Source organism: Rhodamnia argentea, chromosome 6, assembly GCF_020921035.1.
Source record: "Rhodamnia argentea isolate NSW1041297 chromosome 6, ASM2092103v1, whole genome shotgun sequence".
NCBI classification, from domain to species: domain Eukaryota; kingdom Viridiplantae; phylum Streptophyta; class Magnoliopsida; order Myrtales; family Myrtaceae; genus Rhodamnia; species Rhodamnia argentea.
Window position 1 is genome coordinate 28,684,420 of NC_063155.1, and position 25,198 is coordinate 28,709,617.

The 25,198-nt window shown below is 40.4% G+C and overlaps 4 protein-coding genes across 5 annotated transcripts in view; 1 reads left to right on the top strand and 3 right to left on the bottom strand.

Annotated features, from left to right (window-relative positions):
- The window catches only part of LOC115757354 (DNA (cytosine-5)-methyltransferase CMT3-like), a 266,289-nt gene that overhangs the window by 221,895 nt on the left and 19,196 nt on the right, over positions 1-25,198 (top strand). The gene's annotated exons all lie outside the window — the stretch shown is intronic.
- LOC115756098 (PHD finger protein MALE STERILITY 1) lies at positions 4-3,011 on the bottom strand. The gene is made up of 3 exons (XM_030695781.2): positions 2,678-3,011; positions 1,972-2,254; positions 4-1,570 (listed from the first exon to the last, which is right to left on the bottom strand). Exons 1-3 carry the CDS (start codon positions 2,970-2,972, stop codon positions 190-192), a joined length of 1,959 nt encoding a protein of 652 aa, XP_030551641.1. The 5' UTR covers positions 2,973-3,011; the 3' UTR covers positions 4-189.
- On the bottom strand, positions 7,427-12,276 carry LOC115756089 (serine/threonine-protein kinase BRI1-like 2). Its single transcript, XM_030695768.2, has one exon. The coding sequence runs from the start codon at positions 11,001-11,003 to the stop codon at positions 7,578-7,580; it is 3,426 nt and encodes a 1,141-aa protein (XP_030551628.1). The 5' UTR covers positions 11,004-12,276; the 3' UTR covers positions 7,427-7,577.
- Positions 22,140-24,081, bottom strand: LOC115757378 (non-functional NADPH-dependent codeinone reductase 2-like). The gene is made up of 4 exons (XM_030697587.1): positions 23,742-24,081; positions 23,399-23,642; positions 22,640-22,819; positions 22,140-22,364 (listed from the first exon to the last, which is right to left on the bottom strand). Exons 1-4 carry the CDS (start codon positions 24,059-24,061, stop codon positions 22,140-22,142), a joined length of 969 nt encoding a protein of 322 aa, XP_030553447.1. The 5' UTR covers positions 24,062-24,081.

A 25,198-nucleotide genomic window follows, 5' to 3' on the forward strand; every position in this document is an offset into this window, starting at 1 on the left:
TGCGCATCCATGCAAAGTTGTGGGTGGAGTACCCAATAAATCGGCCATTAGGTGACCGACCCTGGGTATTGGAACATGTAGTGTGCAACTTCTCCTCCGGCTTAACCTAGTTCGATAGTTTTGCATTCACTAATCCTTAAACAGCACATAATTATGCTCCTTAAGTTAGAGAATCAACTCCTATGTTAATTACGGTAGAGAGGGTAAGACCATGATTACTTGTTCACATCTCTTGCAAAGAAATATTCCTGGAACTTCTTCGCCGTTCGGGATCTGAACACACCACGTATGTTGCCAAACTTCGCACACGGCGCAAGCAATCATCCGCTCGCCATCGTCTTCCTTGGCGCCACAAGCGCAATCCACCACGCGGCCGCCGTCCGGGCCGCATTCGTACACGTCCTGCCCGGTCGCTCCTTGCTCCCGGACGCTGCCTTCGAACACGAGCCTGCGCCCCACTTCGACCAGCCCAAAGACCATCTCTGACCCGCTGGTGTTCAGATTGACGACGGATTCCGCGACGAAGCTCTTCAGTCCCCAATACAGTTCCCGGAAAGTCCGTTCCACCTCGACCTTCAGCTCGTTCACTGTGGCATTCTCTTTCAGGACAACGCATTCGTCGGGCGGCATCGGCTTAGTCTTCCATTCGCAACGGACGGCGTCCCTCAACAAAACCGTGCAGAACAGTTTGAACTTGCCTCCCAAACCAAGCTCCAATTTGGATGGGAGATCTCCAGTATATTCTTTGATAAGGTATCTGGAGTCCAAGATGATCCTCGCCGCAAGCGAGACGTTGTCACTGATGCAGGTGCCGTTTCCTTGCTCACGCTCTTTGAAGATGTGCTTGTAAACGCAGAACATGTCCTTCATGAGCTGAACCCTCGTGACCTTGGATCGAGTCCTGAGATTCGAGCTGCTCGTGACCGAACCTTCCGACTCCACGCTCGCTTTGGACACGTCCTCCAAGCAGTACTCTAGGACTTTCGTCACCGGGTTCAAGCTCCGGCGAACCAGGTATTTCCCCACGACGTGGTTCCCGAGCGATTTCAGAACAAAGTCCAACAGCCCCGTGTCGCCGATGTAGGCACGGGCGGCGTCCCGCACCTCCTGCCTCGAGACCCACCTGAACTCGGCACTCTTTAGGGCCTCGACGATCACTCGGGTTGCCATCTCGACTCGCTTCGGCGACCATCTGCAAGCGGTCTCCAGAAGGAAACCCGGGCTGTAGTACGAATCGACAAAGTTCGATCTCGGGACGCGGTTCACTAGCTCCGACATGAAATGGAAGAGGTCACCGAGGCTGACCAAGGTACGGTCCGACAGCGATTGATACCTCGAGAAGATCAATAGCACGTCATGGCCGGAGCTTCCCAAGTGATGGATGAGTAGAGTTAAGGGCATGCCTTGGATGGCTTCTATGGCTTTCTTGTACATGGGAAGAGTAACGCCGAAGCTTCCTCGGCCAAATCGGTATCCCCAGCGGCCGAACCACGGTTCTCCATAAGCTAATCCATGAAGTAACCTCAGCTCCATGCCTCTTTTGTAGGAAGCGTCGTTCAAACTCACTTTCCTACCAAACAGGAGAGAACAAAAGTTTCATGCCATCGCTCGAATCTTACTAGGTAATTTGCTTATCTAGCAAACGTTTATCAGAGGAAACATTGTAACATTGGGAGTCAATAGCTTGCAGGAAATAAAACGATAAAGTAGCCGCGACAATCTGTACATATTCGAGACCAGCAATTCCCATTTTTTGATGATTTGATTCGAATAAGCGACATGTGCGTAAGAGCGTTCATAACGATATTTCAATCGTAAAATAAATTTTCAAGCACTTCAAATTTTTACTAGAGGTTTCGAATTTTAGTAACTTGATATGCTCCGTTTATTGAGACCTCATCACATCGAGTATACACACACCAATTCGCATGATTTTCTAGGATTGAAAGGAAAAGATAAACAACAGCAAACCTTGCTTTTAAACCAGTACACAATCGATCCCAAAAGTCCATGATCTGGAAGCCGGGCAAGTCCGAACCCGATTCCAACCCGTTAATGCACATCAAATGTCCGAACCCGTTCGAGTGGAAGACACCATGCATGGTGTGGCCATGCGCTTCCGTCAAGTTGCACTTGACTTTCATTGGATTTGCATCGATCGAGTCATCCTTGGAGATCAAAGAAGCAGGTGTTATGTCCTTGGAGAGCAACAAGAAGTGATACTTCTTGTTGCAAATTAGATGTTGTCCCCAGCCTGAACCACAAGTATATCAGTAGCACATACTTATGGTACGTAAGTATACAAATTCATCAAGTGACGGACTCGACAAAATTACACACGAAGGTAACAAATTATGCTTTTGCATCCTCTGCTAGTGTATTTTTTCATGCAAAGTTTATTGCTGCAAATATTGCAATCTTTAACTCTAAAGAAACCAAATTTTCTTTGCACACAAGATGTAAACTTAAGAGAAATATTGAGTGGCATCAGATGCACGAACATCTAATAAGTCAAAACTCGTAGATTACATGGGTCTCACGTGGAGCTTGTTATTGAAATATACCCTATGATTTTTCTAAACTTAGGAGGTTTCCAAAAACTTTTGCCCATTTATTCTTAACCACGCGCATTTTCTGGATTATATGAGACCAAGATAGAGTTTTTGAGGGGCATTACCTACGTATAAGCAGTGCTTGCAGTGATGGCTGAGAGAAGCCTCAATTGGCTCTTCAATCACGTACAGCAAGACATGAAGAGGCGGTTGGCAGTTGATCTCGAGCTCGAATGACCAGCATGGCACTCCAACACACGAGCCACTCTCCGATTGCCCTAATTCAAGAAGCGCCTTCACGTTCTCAAGAAACGACCCGTTGAAGTCGACCGGGTACCCACTCTCCCCGAACGACTTGAACCTAAAAACCCTCTCTCCCCTCTTCCTCTTCTTGCATCCCATCAGGTCCCAATGAGACATGCTGAGGAGAGAGGCATGTGAGGAATCGGCTGGAGTTCCCTTGAGAGATTGTAGAGGCAAATGAGGAGGAGGACGCTAACATATAGTCTGCCTTCTCTGTTCACACGCAAAGTGCCTAGAGATTTAAAAATGTGGGGGATGACCCAGGTGAGGCAATGACTTAACCGGAGTAAGAACTCATCACTATTTGCATGACGATCTAGAATATGATTCCTCCTGCAAATCTATCGCGGCTTCACATGGAATGACCGGCCTCGCCACCTCTTTTAAACAAAAATTTAGAGGCTCCATGCTTGTGATTTATCGATACGCCTTAGTTATCCTCCGCCAAAGTCTACGCTCAACCCGAGCTAGGTTGGTTTCCAACTGAAGTGGAAACAAAGAGAAAATGCAACATGTCCCGGCCAACTACCTTTGAGAGACCAATTCATCTAATCCAAGAACTGCCCGGCCTTGTTGTGAGAAGCGAACTTGCCTCTTTGTGCTTCGTATATTTAAGAAGTGGGGGTTGCGGAGAGGGGCACAACAACTTCAGCATTTGTAGATTAGCTCAACCCAAGAATGAAACGTACAAAACAAAAAGACAAAACCACAAAAACCTCAGTGATATGAAACCTAGATCTGATTTACTTCTGTGGAACCTCTGTGTCTCAAAGGAGGTGGTGGCATGCATGGAGGAGGGAAAGGAGCTCGGTGGAGACAAGAAAGAAGGAAGAAGACGACGAAAGGAGAACTCATTTTAGCCATTAAACTTAGACTGGGTTGATGCATTATCCTCTAGGGTAAATATAAGATGTAAATTCACCTATACTGATTTATATAAGCAGGGTTTCGTACAAGTAAAAAGTAGACATGATCTTCCCACTTATATTCTAGAAAAATTTCTAGCTTATTCTCTAAAAAAGTTACGAAATATTCAAGGAAATAAAAATGGTATGATAATGACGTAAAAAAAGAGTTGAAAACAACATTATGTGGTATCACAATATCAAAATAAATGTGTTTCCTTTTGGGCTAAACTTGATCAGAGGGAGAACTCAAGGCGAGGCTATGAAATAATTGCAGGTCAAGCAATCAGAGTCGACGTTAAGCCTTGAAAAAAGCTAAAAGTGTCTTTCCAAAGTTGATAGGATGGAGCAGTCGTTCTCCGGTTTGCCACTTGATCGACCCTTCGAGTTTGAGTGATTATCTTTAACTATTGACAAATTTTCCGTGCCTTTTCTCAATTATGCTATTACGCTATTCGTAATTCTATGTATGTGAAAGGAAATTCGCGGTCCGCGTCGATTCATTACTCTTGACATCCAACTAAAATAGGGAAAAAGATTTAGAACGATGTAAATAATGAAAAAGTCGTCGAAAATCTCAAATTATCTCCATTGTAACACATTTATTTTAAAATTTCTTCTGTGACACAAAAACAAAACACAAACTTAAATCTATGTGACATATTTATCCTTCATCAAGATCTCGTCAATGAGTACCGTTAAAACTTTGCCTACATGAACACCAAAAGGCAAATGATGCTGACAAAACGCTCACGGGGCTTAAATGAAATAAAAACGATGTCGTTTCAGCTAGCAAATACCGGATAGAATCTTGACGTAGGGTAAATGTGTAACATATGTACAAGTTTAAGATATTTATTTCATAAGAAAAAGTTTAGGTAGTGGGGGATTCTTGATGTCACGAAAAAAAATCAAGATAAATGCGTCACAATAGGCATAGTTTTATATTTTCTAGAGAAAATTTCAAATAATGGCCTAGAATGCCCTCATTTTCGCAAATAAAGTTTTGAAGTGGATTTTGTTTCAAACAATGGCATGAAGTGGGTGTGGCGGTTTCTAATGAGGGCTTGAAGTGACCATGACTATTTCTATTAAAGGCCTAGTCTCGCTAGCCAACTAAATATTCGGGTCTATCAAGGGCAATTTCGTCGAAAGATAATCTTAATCTAAATTTTAGTTCAATTAAATTAAAATACAAAAAAGTTAAAAGTTAAAAAAAAATACAAAGGCATTTCGGGCCGTCGCCCCATGACTAGTGTGGCGTCGACCATGGCTGGCGCCTTGCCAAGGGCCTATTGGACCTCTCTAGGTTCTAGCGCCGGTCCACCGACGATGGTGCAACGGCTAGAGGTAGAGGACTTGGGTTTTTTCTTTCTTGTGTGATTTTTTTTTAAGTTTTAGCCTTTTTTTTTAATGTCTTTTTAATGGATTTTGAATTTTTTAACCTAATTTATTAAGATTTTGTGTAAAATTAGGATTCGAATAAAAATGATGTCGTTTTAGTGCTTTACTTAACCTTAATGCCACATGGGAAAGATAAAATGTTAAAAAAATCACATTAGCATTTTTCATCAGCAAAATTGGATAGAGTTATCAAGTCCTTGGTACGGGTCTACAAGCCCTCACCGGTTGCTGGCGAGGTTCGCCTCACCCAGGTGCTCTTTGGCCGCGGGCGAGGTGACCCTTGCCTAGATCTGGTGACAATTGGCCTAACCCGTGGTCGGTCGGGAAGGTCGCCTAGGCGAGGCTAACCCTCGCCTGTGGCTTTCGAGGGCAGCCTCGCTTGGCTCTCTAGCAAAAAGGAAATAAAAAACTAAAAAAGGAAAAAGAAACTTTAAAGAAGAGTAAATGACGAAAATGCCCTTAATCGGTGAGATTAGACCCTTTTTTGAGACTAACATGGTCACTCATGCTCTTATTTGAAAAAATGATGACACTTTAGATACTTATTTGATACAATGTACACTTCAAGCTCTTATTTATTATTTTTTATGATTTTTTCCCATATAAGTATCTTCTTTTTTTTTAAAAATTTTTTTTAGTATCTATTGATAAATTAATGTCCTAGCAAAATATCCTAATTAAAACACTGGTTGCGTTTGGTCGTCGGGATTTCTGGTTAGGATAGGATTGGATAGGATAGGATAAGAAATCTAGGGATTTGGCCATATCCTATCCATCATTTGGTGAACTACGGATTTAAAGTTGGATATTCTCATATCCTATCATATCCTGCATTTGGAAGAAACCGCATATCAATATAAAGGACATATATGCCCTACGTGATGCTCATGAAATATTCCGATCTTATTACTATAAAAATAATGTTCTCATACAAAAAAAAAACTTGAAAATATACACATGTTATTAGATTTTCAAACCTCTTTGCAAAAAAAATAAAATAAAATGAAAATAGAAACAAATGAGACAAGAAAAGTTAGCTTTTATATGACGGATAAGAGAAATCCTATCCGACCTTATCGTACCCCTTCCCCTAGGATTTTTTTATCCGGGTTATATCCCCCTATATCCGACATTATACTATCCGGGACACCTACCAAACGCGAGATATGATAAAACATATCCTATCTCGAGTTTTATACGGACGACCAAACGCTGCCTTAGACATGTCAACCCGATACACATCTTAATGAGTTTTCACTTTTCCTGTTATGGATATCATAAGCTAAAATTTACTTAAATTGAACTATCGCAATATTTATAATGATTAAAAATGTAAAATTGCAATAGCATTCGGGAAAAAGATTGAAATGAAAAAAAAAATTATAAACTCTAAGCAAAAGTTTATTTATGAAAAATTGTGGATTGTATTGAAGGATTGATTTGAATTTGTCACGAGAAATTGATGAACCAGATCAAATAAGAGTTCAATCATGAAATTGTACGTAGAGTCAAAATTTAGATAGGATTAAGTTCATTTTCTTAATAGCTTGAACTTTTAGGACGTACCTTTGCGAAATCCATCTTAAAATTGCTATGAAAGTTGAGCGATTCATTTTTTATGATTCGCATTTTCTTCCTTCATGAGTTCTCTTTTGTTGCGTAGAATGAGTTTTCAACAAGAATTCTTGAATATCTTTCCGTGGTACTCCGAAATTGCTTCAAATTTTCTCCACCTTGTTCTTGGTCTATTCAGCTCAACTGATGGTTTGGTGCACTTGCTAGCAGCTAAAGCAAAATCAACCCTTTTCGACAAATGCCCAACACTCTTGTTCCCTCCCAAATCTAATCAGTTCGCAAGAAAATTGTCGCTCCCGTTTCATTCTACTGATTGATTTCCATTGTCCTGATGAAAATTCAACTGGACTATCACGTCTGCTGTTAAGGTACAATATCCTGCTTATCATGACTTACTACTGTTAAAATCTCGATCAATTATCTTCTTCGAGTCCATATGGGTAATGGGTTAGTGTTCATGGACCTCTTCGTGGCAATTCACCAATACATATTTGTTTGGTTTGAGTGACACCTGCTTTCTTGGCATGTTATTCTGTGTTCTTGACAATGGCCTTCACCCGTTTGAGTAAATGCCGCACCCAAAGGTCCAACCGCCCTTTCATTAGGTAGAAGAATTCGTGAACTTTATTTCTTCACTACGCGATCTGGGTAAGTGCATGACTTGAATGTATAGAGGGTCACGGCGTCGGCACTCAACGTTCGTCATCAGATTGGAATTGTTGTGAATTTGATACATTAAAAAGATCTCATCTTGGTTCTTAACATATGAATAAAACATACAGGCACTATCATCTTACAATAAACAGTAAGAAAGATAACATCAGCAGTTCATGATGTTTCAGGTGCTGTTGCTGCTTCCGTTTGTGGAGCCAGGCACAAGCTCTCTCAACATGGCCACCACCTGCAACATGGTTGGCCTCTTGGAAGGGAAATCATCCACACACTGCAGTGTTATCTCCATGTACTTCACCATCTCCTTCACTACTTCCGCTTCCGCTTCGGCTTCCTCTGGGACTTTGGTTGCCGAAAGCAGTGCCGGGTCTATGACTTCCATCTGCTTCCCTTCTCTCACTTTCATCTTCACCCACCCCACCAAGTTGGTGTCCCCAAAATCCTCCTTGTCAGTCGGGCGCTTTCCAGTCAAGAGTTCCAAGAGGACGACACCCAACGAATACACATCTCCTTTGGCCGTGCATCGGAAGCTTTGGTAGTACTCTGGTGGGACATAACCTGGTGTGCCAGCTAGCGTGCTTACACTTAGATGCGTGTCGAGAGCACTTATAAGCCGGGCCATTCCGAAATCAGAAACTCTTGCTTCCATATCGTGGTCCAACAATACATTGCTTGATTTCATGTCCCGGTGTATGATGTGGGGGATGCAGTTATGGTGTAGGAAGCACAGTCCTTTCGCAGCCCCTCGCGCTATCTTTTTCCTTTCCTCCCATGTAAGTATTCTCCGGTCTTGAGTTTTGACTCTCCCGTGAAGCATCTCTTCTAGGCTACCGTATTCCATAAACTCGTATACTAATAGCCTCTCCTCTCCCACCTTGCAGTAACCCAAAAGAGGCACTAGATTTTTGTGTTTGATTTTCCCCAATGTCTCCATCTCTGCCATGAATTCTCTGTCGCCCTGATAACTCAATCTTATGAGTTTCTTTATCGCGACATTTGAGCCATCTTTCAATGTAGCCTTGAACACTTCGCCGAACCCACCACAACCGATGAGGCTTGCTGCCGAGAAGCCATTAGTGGCTTCGATTAGCTGGGAGAACTTCAGCTTCCTCAGCTGCCTCTGGAAGGTTGCGACATTGATGCTCAGTGGCTCTTTCTCCTTGTCAATTTTCCATGTTGTGGCTGCATGCGCTGCTTGTAAGCTCTTCAGCATCTTCACTTCCTCTGCCTCTTTTCTTCTTGCACGCATTGCTACCCCCCATACAGTCAAGATACAAATGGAGGCAATAGAAAGTAGAATTCCGAGGACGATGCTGTTAGCCCACGATGCAGTCCCTGGCTTTGCTCTTTTTTTCGTGCCCACGGCCCCATCCGGGTTTGTTTCTGGATCGTTATTCTGACATTCAACTAATGGAACCCCACAAAGTCCTGGATTGTGTTCATACTGGCTGGCAGGAAGTGTACTTAGTTGTCCTCTCTGTGGGATTTGCCCTGTTAAATCATTGTAGGAGAGATCTATCTGGACCAGGAAAGATAAGTTTGAGAACGAATCTGGAATCTGGCCTTGCAGTCGATTGTGTGATGCGTCAAACACCCCTAAATCCTTAAGTCTGCCAAGCGATGAAGGAATTTCTCCAGATAGCTGATTGTGCGATAACTCGAGAACCTGCAGAGCTACCATGTCCCCAAACTCTTCTGGGATCTTCCCTCGGAGCTGGTTGTAAGAAAGGTCCAGGTATTCCACCGTCTGGTATCTTGTGAACATGCTAAGGATTGGACCTGAGTACATTCTTGTGAAGTCACAATTTCTCAATGTCGGTATTTGCGACAACCTTTCAGGTCTAATTCCAGCAAATTCCAACAGACCTCCTACACCCTTGCATGTATTGCCCACATTTCTTACGAATACAAGAGTGTTTCCAGAAAGAATACCAGCCAATGCTTTTGCTCCGAGCTGCCTCCCCAGTCGTGGCGGTATTTCTCCTGTTAATTTGTTGCTGTTTAAGTCTAACCACACCAAGCTACTGCAATTTCCCAGCTCCCATGGGATCTGACCGCTCAAACTGTTATTCCCCAGCTGCAGAACAGCCAATCTTGACAAAAGCGTGACCTCACGTGGGATTTCGCCGGTCAGTTCGTTGCTTGTGAGTGATATCCATTCAAGATTGCTGCAGTTGAACAGTTGTGTTGGGATTTCACCCTTAAGATGATTATTGTTAAGGATGAGATTCTTCAAGTTCCTGCATTTTCCTAATTCTGGTGGGATTTCACCTTCCAGGCCGTTGAACCACGCGATTAGCTGCTCCAGATTCTCAAGCTTCCCGATCTCCGCTGGAATTGAGCCAGCCAGATAGTTCAGGCTGAAATCAATCTTCTTGAGTTGTGAGCATTGAGATAATTGAGGTGGGATTTTTCCAGTGATGAGATTGTCCGGAACTCTTAGCTCCTCAAGTGAGGCGGCTCCGGGACATAATTCAGGTGGTATGATACCTGAAAACTGGTTGGAACTGAAATCAATGACTCTCAGCTTTTTGCAGTATGAGAGGGAAGCAGGAAATGGCCCAGAGATGATGTTGTTGCTCAATAGCAAACTCTCAAGCGATCCAAGATTTCGAAGGATAGAATCTGGAAAGGGGCCTGATATGTTGTTATTAGACAAATCAATGCTCTGCAACCATGTGCATGATGAGAAAGATGATGGAATTGGCCCCGAGATGTTGTTAAAGGAAAGCGTGAGCTCGAGCAGCGAGTTGCATGCAGTTCCCAGCTCATAAGGAATCCACCCTGTGAGATGGTTGTGAGAGAGATCGAGTTTTTGCAAGCTAGCAAGTCGCCCAAATGAGCGGGGAATCTCTCCAGTGAACATGTTGTTTCCTAAATTCATTGTCTGGAGGCTGGTGCAGTTTGAAAAGGACCTTGGAATGGACTCGTTGAGCTGGTTGTTGGAAAGATCAAGTTGCAACAGAGAACCACAAGAATTCTCGATCTTCAGTCCTGAAATTGACCCACTTAGATTGTTATAAGACAGGTCGAGAACCTGAAGCTTATCAGCCTTCGTAAAGAAATTCTCGGGCAACGAGCTTGTTAAATTATTGAAAGCTAGATTGACATCAATGAGATTGGGGCACTTGGAGAAGAAATTCTCAGGGACCAGGCCGAAGAGGCCTGCAAAAGAAAGGTCAAGATGTTTCAAACCATAGGGGAGTTGAAGCAAGGAGTTTGAATTGATAGCGAATGAGTTTGATGACAATTTGAGTACAGTTAACATGTCTAAAGACCTCAAAGGGTCAAAAGACACGGTCCCTTCAAAACTCTGGCCGCTAAGATCGAGTTGAGTGACCCTCCCTGAGTAACATGTGACTCCATACCAAGCACAAAGATTTTGATCGAGTCGCCACCCAGATAGCACTCCATTCAAGTCCTTCTGGATCATTTTCTTGAACAAGATCAGGGCTTCCACATCCGTTTTCATGGAGGAAGCGCTCTGTTCGGCTGCAGAAACAGAGACAAGACCAACAACGATGAAAAGTACAGGGTAGATTAGATGAATTGGGCTGGTCTCCATTGGAGAAATAACTCTCCTGGAACACATCTGAAAGAATGAGAGTGAGAGTGGGAGAGAAAGCAACAGTGGGTTCTCCAAGAGAGTGAGAGAGAGGGGGTGTGTAAGAATGATGATACTTTGTTGGTGCAAAGCAGGGGAGGGAAGCTTTAGGAAAAAGAAGGCAAAGAACACTTTTCCCTCCTTATAGTTTTTTCGCAAATGCTAAAGGAGGGAACGTGCAGAGGAATAAGAAAAAGATCTGGGGTTGAAATCGGGTGGGGAAGATGTACTGAGAGAGAGAGAGAGAGAGAGAGAGAGAGAGGGTGTGAAATCTGAGTGAGGAGATTGATCTTGATCTGACTTTTGGTCAAAAGGGTTTGATGGGCTCCATAGACAGAGTCTTGTATCCATGGATCCGTGCCTTCAGGGCTTAACCGAAAGTATGGGGGAGCTTGCACTGCTTGATCCAAGACTCAAAAAGAGTTATTCTCAGTCAGTGTCCTGTCAGTGAGCGTGAGAATGTCTTAGGCACGAGTGTGAGCGAGTGACTGAGTGAGGGTATTAAGAATGGGATGCTAGATACTTTGTGCTCGACTTTATGCTACAGTGGTCCTCCCCAACTCATATGGAGGAATGAGTTTGTCTCTGATTGGAGACATCAGCCATGCTTGTATATGCAAAAAACTATCATTTAACCAAAGCAAAAAGGGTTACACATATGGGAATGAGGGTCGTACAACTACTGTGCAGGACAGGGTAGAGAGTTCTGGGGTTTGATTATCATCGGTTCCACGTGAGGATCGACTTTAATTTTGCGATCAGATCATGAAGCGATCCACTAAAGAGATATGATACTTACCCAAGTTTGGCACTGTTGGAGATTAATGGTGAGGGAGATGATGTTTAGGGGAGTGGAGCGGAGCCCACATGTTGAAATTGGAGGAGGGGAATCAACGATCATGAAGTTCAACCAGTAAATCTGAAGCTGGATTGTTTGTCCACTGAAAATCAAAGTAAGAAAAGGTGGGAAAAGCTAATGGAGAAGAGAACAATAATAGTTTTGTATCGAGGAAATGGCCCACAAGGAGGAACACCATCAGTGAGCTCTGTTGTTAATGGAATTGGAGGTGATGATGCCTCCTCAAATGCTGCCCCTTTTATTCTCTGTTCTTGCTTAAAAAGCTCTTTGTTTCATCCTATCTTAAATCTTGACGGGAAAGTTTTCACTTTATAGCTGGCTTTTGGTTCCACCTCCATTTTCTTCATGGGAAACCTCCGACGGAATTCATTGCCTTCTTTGGTAAATAACTCTGAAATTCTTAGAATTGTAAATGAGTGAGAATAGTATATTGATTTACAAATTAAAGTTATTCACTTCATGGGCTATTTGCGTAAGAAGCTTAGCGAAGACAATTTGAGCCAAAAATCCTATAAACGAGTCATTTCTCCATGTCCAGGGATTGTACTTAATTTGGGATGAATCGTTAAGAATAGATTGACCAAATTTTATAGTCACATCCCTTCTAAATAATTGGCGAAATAGGTTGCCATGTTAATTACCAAACCCACAACTACATTAACTGTAGCAGTGGTCGACCCAAAAAAAAAGGGGACTATAGTAGTGATATGGGAATAAGATGCAAATAGTCTCTAAATTTTAGCTCAACATGCAATGTCATTCATGAGATTTTAATTCGTTTAATGCAGTACTTGAACTTTTCCTAAATATTTGATGTAGTCCCTAAATTTTCAAAATGTTCAATATAATGTCTCAAATTTTTACGACAAAGTAAAAAAAAAATCATAATTAAATTATTGCCAAGTTTTTAAATAATTTTTTATTTTAATATATTTCCTAAATCATCAAAAAGTATGGCTATCTTTTTATTACTTTTTTTTTTATATTTTTTGGTCTTTATAAGTATTTCTATAGTCCCATTTAATAACATTTTTTAAGCAATGATATCTACAGTGGTAAAAGTAGAACCTCATTGAAAGTTGTATTGATTAATATTCTTGCTCTTTAAAATTTGGACATTTAACAAAATTTAATTAAGAAAACATGAAACACAGCAAGTTGCAAATTTTCTATATACAAAAAAAAATTAGGAAAAAGGTTCCCATTGATATAAGTACGAAAAAATGTATAGATAAATTGATATTGTTATTCAATATCATTATAAAAACACTTATTTAAAAAATAAATAAAAGAAGTTCGAATACAATTTAAAACAATCACATAGGATTGTCGAGGCCTAATTTCCTAAAAAACCTCTTAACTTTTGGACTAGTTCTAATTCCGCCCAAAATTTAAACTTTTGGTCCAATCCATATCTGCCGTGAACTTTTTCCTAATCTAAAATAAAACCTCCAACTTTGGATCCAGTCACAAATCTATCCCCGAACTTTTTTTTTTGTCTAAGAGAAAAATCATCAATTTTGTACTCCAATCTCAAATATGCCCTTATTAGCCCTTTGTCCAAACATTTTCGTTAGCCAGACCTAATTTTCATGTCCTAGAACGATTTCATTTCCAAATAATTTCAATAATTTCATCGAGGTGGATTTGATATCGACTTGGAAATACCACGTTGGTCCGTACCTATCGTTCCATTATTTTGCTGATGTGGATTTGTTAGTGACATGAAATTGCCATTTCATATTGGGACCGGACCACGATGATAGATTTGAGAATATATTGAAAGATGGTGATTGTTTTTAGACCAAACAAAATTCGGGGCAAATTTGGGACTGAACCTAAAATTTGAGTATTTTTAGAAAAAAAAATCATGGTAGATTTAGGACTACACCTAAAGTTTGGGGATTTTTAGGGAATTAGGCTGGATTGATCATGTTTAGTTTCTTTACAATACCGTCGGATGATCAATTCGAATAAAGTACTCGAGTGACGATGCTAACGCCATTGAGGGATACCGACAGCACTTGAGGATCTTTATGGTTTGCCCTGTTAGAGTAATAGACAGAAAGACATTTGACAGAAGCATTGTCATGGACCAAAAGCAAAACACAAAAATTCTATTAAAAGGACAGAAAATTACTGTACTAATAAGAAAGCAACGTGTGCTATAAAAGGCATGAGCTATAATTCGATCCACATATGTCTCCTCTCGATTTCTTTTTTTATTTTATTTTTGATTAATACCACGAAAAATTTTAAATTGATAAACTTGTGACAAATTTATCTCAATTTATTTTTTTGACCACAAAAATTCCGGACTGGTACATATGTGACAAATTTACTCTAAATTAATTTTTTAACCACCAAAAACCCAAATTAGTATACTTATGATAAATTTACCTTCAGTTATTTTTTGTTAGATTTTATCATCAAATTGCTGAGTTGGATGACGTGTGGCGGTTGACGTGTGTACTAGTTTGAGATTTTTACCCCCTTTTTGTCACATGTGTATCGGTTTGGGGCTTTCGTGGTATTAATCTAATTTAACGTAAACTAACGTAAGGTAAATTTATCATAGGTGTGCCGGTTTGAGATTTTTTATGGTCGAAAAAATAATTTTTGATAAACTTATCACAGATGTATAAGTTTGGGATAAATTCATTACATGGATACCGATTTGAGACTTTTTATCTTCAAAAAATAATTTGAAGTAAATTTATTACGGATATACCAATTTATGATTTTTTCATGATATTAATCTTTTTGTTGTTGTCTGAAGTCCTTTCTATTTCTAGGAATACGAAAATGATGAAGAGAAGGAGGAGAGGAATGGTGGTAACACGACTTAGTCGTTTAGCCCCACTTTGTGCTCGATTGAGCTCATAAATTTCCAGAGTCATTGTCGTAACGATCGGCCCAATTCACGTAGGCCAAGTCCATAAATTTCAATTGTTATGCCTGGTTTGCAACTTCCACTTTTAACGTTTCAGTTTCTATAATTTTTGCGGCTTTCGCAATGCGATAAATGCATTAGAGCATTTCTGACTAGTGCGATAAAATACATTAAACCCATTTCGACTTGTTTAACTTGCCTTCGGCTGAGCTCATATTTGTCCAAGTATGGCAAAGAAAATACGATTTGTCAAGGACATGAATCCGAGAGACTCGTCTTAGGCGACAACGAAAGCCTCGATTTTCGACTCGCAAGAGAAGATGTTGGGGTGGGTTGTCGAATCAATCAATCATTTGAGCTTCATAGTGTAATCTCTAATTCCCATGGGTATTCGTGCGACCCAAATTGGGTTGGCCTTGTTCACGACATCGACGATTCTCGCAGATTTTTCTCTCTCACTAGCGGGAAAAGAGGCAGAGACGATGATCGGATTCCCCACTGATTGGGGCCGCCTCCTCTTATCATGAAGGCGGATTGAATTTTGACCACAAACAAAAGTCGTTGCCATCATTAGTCTCACGTAAATTACTCTCTTCACTTTGACCCAAAAAAAAAAAAAAAAAAAAAAAATTCTACTCTCTTCACTTCGGTGGCTCGGGCTGGCCCTTCATAGTTGATATGATAATTGAGATACAATTACAGATTTTTACATGGTTTTCTTTTTCTTGAAAGTTTACTTTGATGTGACAACAGCGTTCGGCCAAAGAAAAATTGGAAATAGGTGTTAGTGGTGATAGAAGATAAATCAAACCCTAATTAAATCACCATGAAAAGGTATCCTTTTGGCCAAACTATAATGTCGTGTTGATTGTTCAAATATAAAAAAAAAACTCACGTTTTGGTCTTGCAAAAGCCTTGAGATAACCTTTTGCTAGAATTTACTATGATCTTCTAGTTAGAGGGGGAAAAAAAAAAGAGTGAAGTAAAGTACAATTTTGAACCTCTATTTTTTGTTATCATATGTGCAATTTGCACTCTTAGCTTTAAAGAACGAAGTTGTTTATTTGTTTCGCTTAATTTGTTCAATCAAATCAAGCCCTTTTGATGATCCCCATTATAGCATGATCGATGTCCTCGCCCCTCGCCGGATCCCAGTGAGGATGACCCTCCTTGGTCGTCTCCTTTGACCAGTTGTCCGCCATTGTTGAGGCTCAGCGATTGGCAGAGAAAGAATGAAAGTAAAACAAAATTAAATATAAAAAATTCACAAGAAATGATTAAAAAATGTCAAAATTATTCACGTTAACTTCGGCTGTGCCATATAGAATGGTTGGCATCCCATTTCAACGATTTCCGGCTGAATTTGATTGGACGAACGACATTGATTAATATCGCGTTGGTCCTAGCTTTTGAGGATTCATTTGAAAACTTGATGTAGTCTAAGGCCTATATGCATCACAATATGCTTTGTGGAGCCTTTACATTTTTTTCTCCCGGTCGATCGTTAAAAAATAATGGAGTAGATCAAACAGCAAAGAGATTCTTATCCACACTGGCTATGTGACTTTCCCACTGTTTTCGAAAAGGCAAAACCCCATGATTAACTTTTGCAGATTTTTATTCCATGAATTTGGAGAAATGCGAAAGACCAAAAGAGGGGGTGTGACTTTTGATGCTAAGTGGGATAAAAAGGCATGACCAATTTGCCGTCCATGGCACGCCTATTGGCCCCTCTAATATCACTTCCGACTGATTGCAGCATTTTCTGCTTATTCCAAATGATTTGTTATGATCCCGAAAAGAACAATACATGCGACTTTGGGAGAAATGACATTAACAGTCTTTTTTTTTTTTTTTTTTTGGTCCAAGACATCAACGGTCCTTGAACTACCGCATGATATGCAATGTGATACATGAACTTCTAATTTATTCATTGTAGTCTTTGAACTTTAACCCAATGTGTAATATTATCCATGTACTTTTCATTTATTCGATGTGATTTTTGAAATTTTGGTACATATTCAAACTAGTACTTGGACTATATGAAAATGTTTAACGTTGTCCCCGAACTTAAATCAATGAAATGAAAATATTGATTATTTGCATATAGTTTATGGATTGTTAGAATATATTTTTATGTGTGGGCTTTATTAATTGCTATTGTGATTAATTATTGATCCAATAAAGAAAGATAAAAAGGTTTACTAATCAAAGTTGGATATGTGGCTGGAAAGTATGGGCTGAGATAAACCTTATCTATAATGAATGATAGGTTAAAATCTCTATAAATAAAGTTAAGTCCTTTCACTAAATCCTAATGTTCACATAACCTCATATAAAGAGTCGTTTGAAAGCGATACGTAAGGGGTTGTCTCATTGAAATCAGTGTTTGAAGAGTTCATAAAGGAGAAGTTTTTGAGGATCGGATCGTCACAATTCCGCATCAAGAACGATAGATCCTAAACAAAGTGCATCAATTATTATACTTTATGAAACTGTGATTCGCATACCTAAACGTGACAATCTTGGGACGCTGCTTAAAGTTATAATCGAAGCTTACATGGACTACTTTGATCATTAATTAAAAGTTCATGAATCACATCGAGCAAATTAAAAGTACATGATGGCATTACACATTAGGCTAAAATTTGCTAATCAAAGTTGGATATGTAATCGGAAAGCATGGGCTGAGATAAACCTCATCCATAATGAGCGATAGGTTGAAATCTCTATAAATAAAGTTCAAATCCCTCAACTAATTCTTAATGTCCACATAACCTCATATAAAGAGTCGTTAGAAAGCGATACGTGAGGGGTCGTCTCATTGAAGCCAGTGTTTAAAGAGTTTATAAAGGAGAAGCTTTTGAGCATCGGATCGTCACAATTCTACATCAAGAATGATAGATCCTAAACAAAGTGCATCAATTCTTATACTTTATGAAACTGTGATTCGCATATCTAAACGTGACAATCTTGAGACGCTACTTAAAGTTATAATCGCAGCTTATATGGACTACTTTGATCATTTACCAAAAGTTCATGAATCACACCGAGCAAATTAAAAGTACATGATGGCATTACACATTGGGCTAAAGTCGATGACCACATTGAACAAATTGAAAGTTTAAGTACCACACTATACATGAGCCAAAGTTTGGGGACCAATTGTGTGATTATCCGTGCAACTTTTTTTTTCTATCAAATTCGAAAAAATAACCAAAAAAATCCTAAACCTATCGCAATTGTGACAATTCAGTGCTGCATTTTTTTTTTTTGTCAGTTAAGTTCTAAACCTTTTGTATTTGCATCAATTTAGTCTATTTGTTCGATCGGCTTTAACATGAATCCTTTTTAGTAATATTTTAATATTTTCCTTATCTTTTTATTCTTTATATTTTTTCTTTTCTTTTCACTTTCATTTTGTTTTCCCATTGACTGTAGAGTTGTGGTTGGCGAGGGTCGTTGGCACTCGCCGGCCATTAGGTGAGGCCATCACCATCATGCGCAAAGGCGACCATGGCCTCGCTAGCCGCAGGTGAGGCTACCTTCACCCACGGTCATGATGGCCTCGCCTAGTGGCCGCCGAGCTTCGATTATCCTCGTCGGTCACAACTCGTCAACTAGTGGAAAGAAAAAAACAAAAAGAAAACGAAAGAAAAGAAGAATATAAAAATAGATAAATAAAAATTTATAAAATATTCAAAAAATTTGTCCATGTCAACGTCGACCGGGCAAGAGGACTAAATTGGCATAAATGCAAAAGATTTAGGACTCAATTGGCCAAAAAAATTTAAGGACGGAATTGATACAATTACGATAAATTTATAACTTATGTGATAATTTTCCCATCAAGTTTTAATTTTCACATCTTTCTCTCTTTCTTTCAATCTTGCATGGCAAACTATTACTTTGATATGCAGTCATTCGTCACGGTGACGAAGGTAAAATTTAATTGGAGGAGTGTGAATTTTAGTTTAACTTACTTGACTTAATGGTTCGATCCATATTTCTTATTATTGCTCGCGAGAAAGAATGCCGTGTAGTACATTAGTATGAAGTGGCTAAATACTGAATAGCATTCTTTTGCCGAGATGAAAGATTCCTTATTATTGACCATGTTCATTCTTTTGCCGAGATGAAAGATTCCTTATTATTGACTATGCTGTAGTGAATTTTGGAAGTAGATTTCGTAAGTGAGTATTTTAAGTATGCTTTTGTGGAATTTGATGTTCTCTAAATACACTAAATTTGTAATTTATCTATTAAAATGTGGTTCATACCCTCCATTGATATGAAGGTATGAGAGCGGCTTCTTGACGAGCGAGTGGGTGTCCGAGGGGCCACCTCGGAGTGGTCGCGTTTCCCCGAACCATCAGAAAGTTTTTATAGTTTAGCCCACACTTTTTCATTGGTAGTTTGGATTAGTGAAATGACCCGCGACATCCTAGGGCATCGCCTTGCTAACGGGTTCTGTGTTAATCTTATATTAGATAATATTATAGGGTCATGTGGAAGCTTAGTCGTCTAAAAACAAACAGCAGCCATACATCAAATACAAGTGCATGCATAAAGAGAAGTAGTAGGTATGCCTACTAGGGTATGGCCTTTCATAGGGTTTGCTAACAACACACATAAGCCACGCAGATTTGAAAACATTTGTCTTACAAAAATATATATATATAGATATCAGTTAGTTATATTATCTTTTTTAGACAAACAAACACGAAAATACACTAGGAGGATTTCAAAGGGAAACGCCTACTCCGGAGTATTATCCACGATCTTCATCAGTGAGCTCCAATGCCGTCATCCAAATCCACTGCTTCTCAAACGTGAGTCCTATCTGAAAAATGATTAAATCAACGGGAGTAATTCGAAGCTCAGCAAATATGATATCTAACCTAACGACCAAGCTACCCATTCACCATTCAAGCAATCCTTAGCAGGCCACAAGTCCGCAGAATACCAAACCAAAGGCAATTCAAAATATAGACAGGAAACATTCACCAAAACGGCATAAGAAACATGAAGATCATAGGGCCGAAGTTCATAAAATCTCCCTTTCCATTCATGCCAAACTAACCATATCAACCCAGAACTTACCTCGTTTGGATTCCAAACCCCCACGAATCCTTTTCCCAACCTATGGGATCGAACTTCCCTTCTTATATTCCCACTTCAATCCATCAAAATCCACCGACAAACCAGACGATTGGGTCTTGATTTCTAGTTACCCATGTCTACACAATGTTAACCCAAGCCACCGAATAACATGCAAGTCCATAAGTTCGTGGGTCTCTCCCCAGCCTTATGACGGAACCACCCTCTAATGGGCCCAACTTCAATTCCTCACAACCGACCCGAATCAGAACAAACAACTCATAGAACCGGGTTACCCATGATCTAGGGATACCAATTCAAGCAATGGATCGAACAAATAACCTCATTTCCCTCACCATGCAAGCACGTCTTTCAACCAAAAAACCCATATACAAAATCCATGATCCGTGCTTAACGAAGAACGAATGATCAGTCTAGTAGTAAGGGTAGATATCTACTTGCCTGGGATTGATTTTCAGAGAAAATGGATGTCGAATCACCGTTGAAACGAGCTTGATTCGTCCATTCTTCCTCCTTGGCCGCACGGGTCACCACGAGCAAGAGAGAGGGGCACGAGCAACGGGACGAGCGGAGAAGGAGCTGAGGTTGAGGGGGGGTCGGGTTGTCGTCGGGCTTGAACTTGAGCAAGGAACGGTGGCGCCGGGGCAGTGGAGGAGCCACATGCATGGATCTTGCGGCAGAATGAACGAGGTGGGAGAGGGGGTGTTGCAAACGATAAGGGGGAAAATGAGAGGAAGAAAGAGAAAGGGGCTTGGGGGTTGTTTAAGGAACTTCACGATTCCATTGCGAACCCATTTAGCTCCGGACCAACAATCGAATAATTGCTCGGTTTTAGTATCTTAAATAGTCCACTGCACCACAATTTATAAATCTCCAAATCGCAAATCTTGGATGTCTTAACCTTTACAATGATCAATCCACTCGAAACGTTAATAATCCAATCGATTAAAAAATTAGGCCGTTACGGTTAGAGTCCATGAATAACTACTGCTATATATTATATATTTCTCTTGTAATTGAGGATATGCAACAAAAATGTGCGAGGTGATAATTATAGTGAATTCTCTGCTAGATGTAGCCCTAATTATGGGTGAACCACAATAAACCTTGTGTCTCGATTTTCTTTTTTCGCATTTACGCTTTATTTCATTGTGATTTGTGCGCCGAATCCCGATATTGTCAAAGGTCGTGACTTCTCACTTTTGTGTACTTATAGAACCAGTGTAGCATCGGCACCGACACGAGACATGCGATATGACACACGACACGCCGACACGTCATTTCTTGAAAAATAGAGAATTTTGACACGTTGGGACACATTGTATAGTAAATAGATATTTCTATATATACATGGTTGTATAGTAAATGGATATTTCTATATATACATGGTAAATTATCATGTACATATAAAAATATCGGCGGTGAGTTTCTTTTTTTTCTTATTCTATTAGGAATTCACGATTAGTTTTTTTTTTTTTTACCGATTGAATATATTAATTTTGGAGTGGCTGGATATGTGACTTAAATATATATATATATATATATATATATTTGATAAATTTACATTTTGATCCATAATATATTGAAAATGTTTAAAATTTGACTTTTCGCTTGTCAAGATGCTAGACTCGCATGTCGCTTGCGTATCCGGAGGGCCGACCACATGTCGATAGCATGTCGGAGAATGTCGTAGTGTCGAAGAGTGTCGCACATGATACGAAGGCCTTCGGAGAGTGTCGGTGCTTCTTAGACAACGGCAATATTCAGAAAAGAACTGTTTTCTTTACCCCAAAGTAACTACGTATTTTCTCTTTCAAGTTATATGATAGTAAAAGGAAAGGAAAAAGGAAGCTGGTATTATTAGTTGGTGGAACGCTATTTAAGGTCTTTCGAGTATCGAGTGTAATAAATTGAGGTAATTAATGTGTAAAGATATGAAACATTTGGAAGTAATTTCGTCTAGAATATGAGAATGAACATGAGAGAAATCCACCAAAATCTGAAACACCGCAAAAGCCGCCGTGCCCGACCGTGCATGACGGCTTAGTTTTATTATTCGTCAAACAACACATATAGAAACACCTCCCTATGACACTGACAAAAGGAAGGGTGAACATAATTACGCTCTTCTTAGAATATAAAGGGACTGCCATTCACTTGGCCATCAAAAGGTTCAAACAAATCTCGGAACAAACTCATTCAACACGTCTCAAGTTGAACAAACTTATTGAAGAAACTGACAATTCCTGTCTCAAACCTCCCCGTCCCAGAACTCTTCGGGAGACTTGAAAGGACCATCGGGGGATACAAACTCGGGCGCGAGGAATCCTTTCTTCTGCGGGATCTGACCAATTTTGTTCAGCTCTTCAAGGCTCAAGCTCCAGTCGAATATGTCGAGGTTCTCTTTCATCCTCTCCGTCTTGAAGCTCTTCACCAGCACGCTGACCCCTTGTTCATGCACCCACCTCAGACAAACCTTCATGCAAAGCCAACGATGTAACCAAAACACGAGCTTGACCATTTATACGGAACATGTTCACGTATGTGAGGAGTAAAGAGCTGAGCTTTGTAAGCAGAGTGATTAATTCTTAAGGGTTCCTATCTTACATAACTGCAACCGACCGTGGCCTAGACGCATCGAGTATTGATTTAAGAGGACCAATGGTTTAAATTAATCATCCGAGTCGATGTTTGTACTAGCAGAATCGTAGAATTTGAGAACGATAAAGTGCATAGGAGATTGATGAGAACCTGGGCAAGCGTCTTCCCTTTGGCTTTGGCAATCTCTTGCAGCACCTCGCATTCCATCACTCTATTGGTCCCCCAAAACGATCCTTTGGCGCCTAAGGGAGAGAAGGCAGTGATGTGAATTCCCTTCTCCTTGCAGAATTCCCTTAGCTTCTGTTGCTGCCAAAGAGGGTTCATCTCCACCTACACAATCAAATCGCACCCCCTTAAATCATATGATAGAATGTCGCACCCTTTTGTTAAGGTGTGAGGAATCATGACTCATCTGATTTAAGATTACAACTAACCACTTCAGGAGAAAAATGTTTTTGGTCATAGCAAGTTTTGATGCTGGTTCCTGCAGAAAGATCACCATACTATAATCTCAGTGCCTTCACTCCTTTTATTCTCTCTTTTTCATTGATACCTTATAAGATTGCCTGGGATGACGTTCATGGGCAGATCTCATGTTACCAATTTTGACTTCGTCGATGATCAGATGACTCGGTCATCCTTCACGAGTATGATTCTTTTGAGGGGCGCCCTAGGAGCCTAGGAGATTAGATTTAGGCTGATCTAGGAGTGTACCGGCCTTGAACTATCGAGAAGTCGACTGAAGGAACGTAGAGGGTGCGTTTGATTCGGCTTTGGGGGAACAAACAAGTTTTTTTTTGGAAAACTTGTTCCGTGGTAGCTTTTCTTTGTTAAGACGAACAGGGTTCTTATTTTTCTAGAGCAATTTTAAGAGAACATGAATTCCCAAGGGGCCAACAATGAACTCACTTGGTTGACAGCAGGAGGAATCTCAGCAATGCTGAGTAACTTCTCAAGCTTTTTGCATGAGAAATTGCTCACTCCAATTCGTTTGGCCAAGCCCAGCTTTTGACACTCTTCCATGGCCTTCCATACACTCTCATAATCAAACGGAAGCAGATCCTCCTTCAACACTGGAAGCGTGCACTCACCTGGTTTCAAGGTCACCGGAAAATGCAACATATACAGGTCCACGTACTCGAGCCTGAGATTCCTACGAACAAGAACCGACCGAGGCCGTGAAAATCAGGACAATTGAAACGCATAAATAAACATGGTACTACGTGGTTCATATGTTTAACTGAGATTGTACTTGAGGGATCTCTGGAGCGCAGGGACAACGAGGTCGCCATGTGCGTCGCTGCTCCAGAGCTTCGTGGAGATGAACAGCTCCTCACGTGAGCTTATGAGGCCGAGTTCAAGGGCCTCGGCCACGGCATTTCCGAGGGGCTGCTCAGACTGGTAAACCCTGGCCGAGTCGAAGTGTCGATAACCCACTCGGATCGCGTCGAGAAGGTGTCCCTTCACGCTCTCGGAGGAGACAAACGGGAACTCGGCCGTTCCGAAGCCGAGGAGCGGGATCGCTTTGCCCTTTGAAATGAGTTGAGTCTCAGGAACAACGACATTGGCCATGTTTCTCTGTTTCTTTCTTTGTTTTTTGCCTGATACAGACGAGACCTAAACTTAAGGAAACAATCCTACATCCAATAAGTAGGTCCCTTGGTGACCATATTTCTTCTTTTTTTTTTGGGGTCTAACGGTGACCATGTGCAGAACCGAATAAACTATACGAGGAACTTGCATTGCGTAAAAGAAAATGTTACACGCAAGCGAGTGGCCACTAGAATATTTAGTCAACGTGAGTTAGGTATTCACATCGAACAAAATACACGGTGCGAGGAACTCGCACTGTGTAAAATAAACGGCACATGCCTGTGAAGATTCCTTGCATTGGGCGAAATCAAATAAACAATGAACGCATGCGAAGTGAGTCGCCACAAGAATATTAGCTTCTCTAGTCAGAATCACACATCGTGGCCAACCAGGCTAAATTGAAATAATGAATGTAGCGGATTCGAAGGCGGCACGATCTCTATTGCTGAATGAATTTAGGTGAGGGAGGGAATAAAGAGCCACCATCATGTGGTTTTGCACCAAGCACTATCGATTGCCCTTCCTTTTCAAATACAAGCTCGAGGTGCCTTCGTTTTCTCAAATAAATGTATGAATTAGATATAATTTCAAAAAAAGGCTGGAAGTGCTCTCATTTTCTCAAATAAGGATTTCAATTGGACCTTATTTCAAAGAAGGGTATGAAGTGGCCATGACAGTCTTAAATAAAACTTAATCTTCTGGCTGGTCAAGGGCATTTTGGTCAAGGCCCTCGCCAGCCGCCGATCGCAATAAAGAAAAAGCAAAAGAAACGAGATAAAAGAAAAGAAGAAAAAGAAAAAAAAAAATAATTTAATTGTTTTTGGACGAATATGCCCTTGATCGGGCGGAATATTTAACCGGCTAGTGAGGTCAAGCCCTTGTTTGAAACTTATTTGAAGTTAGGTCCATTTCATATTCTTATTTGGAATTTTCCTTGTTTATAATTAGGGAAGTTTTCTTTTGTATGTGCAAATTTATAATTACCATGTATAAAACGAAGGATTTCTATTAAAAACACACGGCCAGTGAATGAATTGGATGGTAGTAGTGTCCCTCGTTCCTTGTACATTCCTCCGATCAAGTTTTTTGATTGATTGGAACATGAGAGGGGAAAGC